Here is a 7,641-nt window from a genome sequence, read left to right as displayed (position 1 = left end):
ATATAATAATATATGATATATAATAATAAATATTGGATCACCCTGTTACTTCTAATGGCCCCAATCCATGAAAACATGTATTGGCAAAAGAGTGTTGCTGCATTCAGGAGCACGATTATAAAATAGTAATAATAAGTAATTATAGTAACAATAAACGGTCCTGTTAGGAGACTAAAGTGAACCTGTTTCAATAAAGAGCCGAACTATGGCTTTAGATTAAAAGAAAATTATGTGGGCATAATCGCGCGGGTGCCCGTGTGTGTGTGCGTGTGCGTGTGCACAGATGATAGTAGATGATAGTTGTGTTATTGATCCTGTCCAGCTGTTAATCACTGTTTTTATGAAGTGTGCCGTAAAGCCCCCGTAGTCTTTAGCCAATCGAGTTTCCAGGCCCCAAAATTGGGTCTTAATCTCGCGCTGTCTATTTGGCACTTTGATTGATGTCCTCGCGCTAGAAGAGGGAGGTGGAGGGGGGGGGGCAAACAAACAGTCCAGCCTCGCGCCTCTCCCGCGTTCACACACACTCACTACCAGATAACGAACCAGAGCTCGAGCGGAGAGGAGCCCCAGTTGTACGTAAAGAGTCCGAGGGAGCGGCGCGTGGAGCGACCTCTGTTCCTCGCGCCGGAGCTTGGGGGTGGTGGGGTGGGGGGTGGAGGCTCTCTCGCGGAGGCCATGGAGCACATCGGGACACTGGCGGGGCATCTGCAGCAGCACACCCACCACGTGGAGCCCATCAGCTTCGGCATCGATCAGATCCTCAGCAACGTGGAGCAGAGCTGCATGCTGGGCGCGAGGATGCACGAGCAGGACTACGGGCACGGGGCCTACACCTGCGGCGTGAACGGCGGCGTGAATGGCGGTTACGCGTACGGCAACGGAGGGTACAATGGCACCGGCGGCCCGTGCGGTATGGCCTCCCTCGGCGGGGGTTATCACATGAACATGGGCGTGAACGCGAGCGGGACTAACGGGAGCTCCAACGGGGTCATCCGGGTCCCCGCGCACCGGCCGCTGAGCTGCGGGAACGCGTCCGGGCCGCCGGGGAGCGGGAGCATGAACAACCTGACGTCGGTGACCTTCCCCTGGATGGAGAGCAACCGACGCTACACCAAAGACCGGTTCACAGGTAGACATGTAATATAATATAATATAATATAATATAATATAATATAATATAATATAATATAATATAATATAATATAATATAATATAATATAATATAATATATATAATATAATATAATATAATATAATATAATATAATATAATATAATATAATATATATAATATAATATGATATAATATAATATAATATAATATACTATACTATAATATAATATGATATAATATAATATAATATGATATAATATATATATACTATACTATAATATAATATAATATAATATACTATACTATACTATGATATAATATAATATAATATACTATACTATAATATGATATAATATAATATAATATACTATACTATACTATAATATGATATGATATAATATAATATACTATACTATAATATAATATACTATAATATAATATGATATAATATAATATAATATATCATAAAATTATAAGATTTGTTAAAGTCAGTCCAAAAAATGTAATGAAATATATATAATAAAATAAAATAGAATTAAAAGAAGAAGAAGAAGATAAAAATGTTACCTAATATATAGGATGATTTAAAAGACAAAATAGTATTTTTTTTGAAAATAGAAACCGCAGCTTCTTGTTGTAAATCATCTTTAGCAGAGCCGATATTACTAATGACCTATTATTATCATATTATAGCTCATAAAACATGTATGCGTGTATCTCCACCTCTTGCCTGATTGTGTGTAGTTAGTGAATCCGTGATTAATGACTCAATAAAAGTCGGTCATTATTAGAGGTCGATACAGACTTACACATTATTATTATTTTTACAACAAATGGGAAGCTAAGGGAGCCTGTGACACGTTGCATAATTGTTTTTTTTTTATTTTAAAACTTAGAAATAATAAGTTAGTTTTTTTTCCTACAGCTAACTTGTATTGCTTATTGCTCCTTTATTAATTGCTTTTCAATACAAACAAGAACAACCTTTTTATTAAGAAACTCAACGTAAAATAATATAACGTTTTGCTATAACGTTTTTAATTGTATTGAAATTGTCATAAACATACAGTCATTAAAATCGATGAATAATATTGCGAGTTCAATAGGATTTCATTGAGAGGGAACACTTCATGACACCATGTCCCTGCTTATCTTGTCTATCGCAGCATCACTACAGTATTACTGTTAAATATTGGAGACTAAACTCTAACCTGTGTATTATTATTATTATTATTATTATTAATATTACTAACTTAACCTATAGACCACAAGTATTTTTAAAGGCTGTCATTTGACATGTGGTATTTCTTGTGTTAGTGTAAATAGTGAGCTGTGAAATCTATCAGCTGCAGTCTCTCTCTCTCTCTCTCTCTCTCTCTCTCTTTGTGACCATGACAACATTAAGCTTACATAAATATAATCCTATTTTTGACTTGGCCGACTTGTGTTGAGTTAGTATTAATCACAGTTGTGAATGATTGTGAATGCGGTGTTATTTAATCAAAACGTTCAGCTGTATGCAGAAACAGGTTCTCCACATATCTCTGAAAATACATATACAACACAATACATATACTGTTATGGTATGAGAAACAATTATAAAAATAATAGAATACAATGACAATAAATGATAATAAAACAAAAAGAGATGACTACATTGAATTTGAAAACATGCAGTGTGACTACAGTCCTAATTGTTGTGACATGTTGACTGTGCTGTAAACACTTTTTCTAAATGTCTGTCAGCGCTCTCACCCTAAATACCCTGCTTTGACCTGTCCTGTCCTGTCCTGTCCTGTCCTGTCCTGTCCTGTCCTGTCCTGTCCTGTTCTGTTGTGTTCTGTCTTGTACTGTCCGGTCCTCCTGCACTTTTGTTCTATCCTGACCTGACTTTTACCGTCCTTTTCTTCCCTGTCTTGTCCTTACCTGTCCTGTCCTCTCCTGTCTATTGCTGTCCTGACCTCCTGTCCTGACTTGTCCTTTCCTGTCCTGACTTGTCCTTTCCTGTCTTGTCCTGTCCTGTCCTGTCCTGTCTTGTCCTGTCCTGTCCTGTCCTGTCCTGTCCTGTCCTGTCCTGTCTTGTCCTGTCTTGTCCTGTCCTGTCTTGTCTTGTCTTGTCTTGTCTTGTCCTGTCCTGTCCTGTCTTGTCCTGTCCTGTCTTGTCTTGTCTTGTCTTGTCCTTTCCTGTCTTGTCTGTCTTGTCTTGTCTTGTCCTGTCTTGTCCTGTCCTGTCTTGTCCTGTCTTGTCCTGTCCTGTCCTGACTTGTCATTTCCTGTCCTGTCTTGTCCTGTCCTGTCCTGTCCTGTCCTGTCCTGTCTTGTCCTGTCCTGTCTTGTCTTGTCTTGTCCTGTCCTGACTTGTCCTTTCATGTCTTGTCCTGTCTTGTCCTGTCCTGTCTTGTCTGACTTGTCCTTTCATGTCTTGTCCTGACTTGTCCTTTCATGTCTTGTCCTGTCTTGTCCTTTCATGTCTTGTCCTGTCTTGTCCTGTCTTGTCTTGTCTGTCCTGACTTGTCCTGAATTGACCCCTGTCTTGCACTGTCCTCTCCTCTCCCCCCTCCTGTCCTGCGCTGTCCCCCCCTCCCTGACCTGTCCCGTTCTCTCCTTTCTCGTCCCCGTCCCGCGCAGTGTCCCTCTCACCCCTCACTGTGACGCGTCGCGTAGGTCACCCCTACCAGAACAGGACGCCCCCGAAGAAGAAGAAGCCCCGGACGTCCTTCACGCGGCTGCAGATCTGCGAGCTGGAGAAGCGCTTCCACCGGCAGAAGTACCTGGCGTCGGCGGAGCGGGCCGCCCTCGCCAAAGCCCTGAAGATGACGGACGCGCAGGTCAAAACCTGGTTCCAAAACAGACGCACAAAATGGAGGTGAAGTCCTGTTTGTTGATAAGCTTTTACCAATGCATTGTGTACTGATGACCCGGGAGGCTCTGCATTCTGGAGGCCCTGTTGGCCCCTTTAAGGGGGACTCCAGGAGGTCCCTTTAGTCCATTTCAAGACTGTTTTCATCGTAAGTTTCCTTCCCACCACTGTGGTTTTCTGATATGTGCCCTTAGCTGACAGTCCAACACACTTACACACTAAGTCAAATGAACAAATATTCACTTTATTGGCTACAGCTATAGCTAAAGCTAATGGAGTCTACTGAAACAGCCCTGCAGTTAGTCCTCCTTCATGAGGCTTCTTGTTTTCACTTTAAACTGTGTGTGTTGTAGATGCATGAGCTTTTAGTTTTCAGCTCTAGGCTACATAATAGGCTGACTGTACAGAATTCTTCAAATGGACTCTGTGTGAACACCTTTTTCTGACTGTTATGAAGAGCCTTTTTCTCCACAGCCACCAGGAGTCATGGGACAGAAACACAGTTAAAGTAATAAAGGCTCAAATTGATATTTCTATCCATTTCTGTGAGGCAAAAATACTGTGGCTGGTTTTTTTTTTTAAAAAAGGAAGAAAAATGTGTTCTTATTTTCGGTAAATCATTCGTCAAAAATGAATGTGATGGTTAGCAAAGAAATAAAATGTGTTTTTCGTGCTCGAAAATATCCAAAATACACATTTAGCTGTTTAGTTTACTACTTTGTCTAATTGCGTCTGTAGCTCTTCTCCTAAATTCAGAAAAAGTTACTATTTATATTCTGAAGGTTTTTACAGCGGGGTTTATTCATATATAATTCATTTATACAACATTTTATTCCTAAAACCATGTTGAAAATATATTTTTTTATTGGCTTCAATGCAGTATTTTCGGATTTATGTAATGATAGAAAGAGGTATTACAAAATGAAACAATATTATTTAAACCTGGCTATATCCAAAGTTGGGATATCTGGAAATATACGCAAATGTGCACATTTTCAATAAGATAATACCTCATTTGCACATGCAGTCATACCTTTCCAAAAATTGTCTCAATGTAAGTAGTGAACTGGGGAAGTCTCATGTAGTGAAAATCATAAATGGATTCAAAATGTTATTAACAAATAGTTGTTTTCTTTTATTTTGAAAAATAATCATAAAAGTGGACACTTTCACACACACACACACACACACACACACACACACACACACACACACACACACACACACACACACACACACAAATGATCAGATAGAGACTTGAAATTGTCAACATCAACATATGTTACCCAGTAATCATCATTGCATATCTGTATATGACGAAAAGTTATAAATTGTTTTCATATTTGACCTATAGTTTGTATAGTTTATGTAGAATAAGCATATCATTTTGTTGTAGATTGTTATTGACTGTTAAAAACAAAAATAATACTGGAAATAGGTTTGCCTTTTTAAATGGCATATATAGCAAATGGCAGCTTTAATATTGATATCATTCTGCTTATATCGTAGTTTTGTCTCTTCGCACATACAAATATGAAAAATTATGAAATGTCGAATTTGCACGGTTAACAAATTAAAATAATTTGCACGGTTATGATTTTGATTTTGAAACAACGCTATGTTTCAATATATATATATATATATATATATATATATATATATAAAAGATACAAGGGCATGCATAGTAAATATATATATATATATATATATATATATATACAATATATATATGCATAGTAAATATATATATATATATATATATATATATATATATATATATATATATATATATATATATAAAGATATGCATAGGGCATATATAGTAAATATATATATATATATATATATATATATATATATATATATATATATATATATAAGATATAATGTATATGTATATTATATATATAATATATATATATATATATATATATATATATATATAGATACAAGGACATGCATAGTAAATATATATATATATATATATATATATATATATATATATATATATATATATAAATATATATATATATTTACTATGCATGTCCTTGTATCTTCTTTTGTATTTCGATAACAATTTAGTCAATTTTAATGATTAAATTCCACTATTGATGTGAGAAATACTCACCTTTTTAATCGATACCGAATTTAAAAAAGATATCTATTTTAAATGGAATGATGATAAATGATTGTGTAATGTATCCGGCCTGTGTGGGCCCGGTGTCTGACCGGCTCTCCGGTGTTTCCCTGTCGCTGTTGGCAGGCGGCAGACGGCGGAGGAGCGAGAGGCGGAGCGGCAGCAGGCCAACCGCCTCCTCATGCAGCTGCAGCAGGAGGCCTTCCAGAAGACCATCAACCAGCCCCTCACCCCGGACCCGCTGTGCCTGCAGAACAGCTCGCTGTTCGCCCTGCAGAACCTGCAGCCGTGGACCGAGAACACCGGCAAGATCAGCAGCGTGTCGGCCTGCGAGTAGAGCCCACGCAGGGGCAGAGACACGCCGCGGGGCCCGCCGAGGAGCCCCGAGCAGAGGAGCCCCGAGCAGAGGAGACCCGAGCAGAGGAGCCCCGAGCAGAGGAGCCCCGAGCAGAGGAGACCCGGTCTTGTTCATCGGGTTAGTCTTCAGACAGCTTCAGACGGGGGCCCTTCACCCATCTAATGGGGGTCCACAGTCTGATCTGGATCCCTGTAGAGGTCTTCAGCCCTGCAGACTGACATTTTTTGGAAATATTTCGGAGGTGATGAACGATATACTCCTTAAAAGTGCAAAGAAAAGACCAGGAGAGGACCGGGAGAGTGAGTTGTTGTATTATAGTTTACCTATAAGGGACTTGATGTTTCATAAACAGCATATTTTCATATTTGTGTGTCCATCCGTTTAATCCGCCATGTTAATGGACCTTTTTTTTACTCAACTGCAAAATAACAGAGCACTTGTTTTTAGCACCTTTGTATATGAATTCAAAATTAATCTGATAAAAATGAGAAAAGACTCCGTCTGATGATTAACCCTTTTATAATTTAGGAGTAATGGGCCAAGACAAATCATATGTAATGCCACATCTGAACACAGTTTAATACATTCACATTCATATTTTTTTACAAACTTGTATTTTCTTATTTCTCCCTCACCGCTGTGCAGTGTGGAAGCCGATCTCAGACCTGTGAGCTGAGACCAAACACAAGCAAAGACCAGTCATGTGTGTGTGTGTGTGTGTGTATGCTTCAACCATTGTATTCATACTAATGACACTAATATATTTTGGACACTGAAATTAATTTTTTTCTCCCTAAATTCATAGTCTATCTAGTATTTTCAGCCACATGTTTGATTTTGTGGATATACATTTTTTTTTATCAAATGTTCATTTCCATGCTGCATATAAGGATTTGGTCATTCTGAGTAAACCTAAAGGCAAAACAAATTGTTCCTGGTTTTCTCTGTTCATTTTTCACTCACTGATGCTTTGCTATGTTTTTGATCATCCGGCACAAAACACAACCATAAACGTGACACATTATAATACATATCTTAAAATAATGACAATAAGCGACACATGTCCAGTTTGGAAGTGACAACACAAGGAGGCTATGTGTTCATATTCAGAGGACAATAGAGAAAACAGCCATTGGTTAGAACAACTGGGAGACAAACCAATATGATAAACAGG

General features: G+C 38.5%; 1 protein-coding gene across 1 annotated transcript; it reads left to right on the top strand.

Moving 5' to 3' along the window:
• Positions 1-535: 535 nt before the first annotated feature.
• On the top strand, positions 536-7,395 carry tlx1 (T cell leukemia homeobox 1). Its single transcript, XM_054600357.1, has 3 exons — positions 536-1,129; positions 3,741-3,978; positions 6,236-7,395. Exons 1-3 carry the CDS (start codon positions 676-678, stop codon positions 6,444-6,446), a joined length of 903 nt encoding a protein of 300 aa, XP_054456332.1. The 5' UTR covers positions 536-675; the 3' UTR covers positions 6,447-7,395.
• Positions 7,396-7,641: the final 246 nt, after the last annotated feature.

The sequence above is a fragment of the Anoplopoma fimbria genome, chromosome 6, assembly GCF_027596085.1.
Source record: "Anoplopoma fimbria isolate UVic2021 breed Golden Eagle Sablefish chromosome 6, Afim_UVic_2022, whole genome shotgun sequence".
NCBI classification, from domain to species: domain Eukaryota; kingdom Metazoa; phylum Chordata; class Actinopteri; order Perciformes; family Anoplopomatidae; genus Anoplopoma; species Anoplopoma fimbria.
The sequence above is the reverse complement of the archived record's forward strand: the minus strand, read 5'-3'. Positions and strand labels throughout refer to the sequence as shown.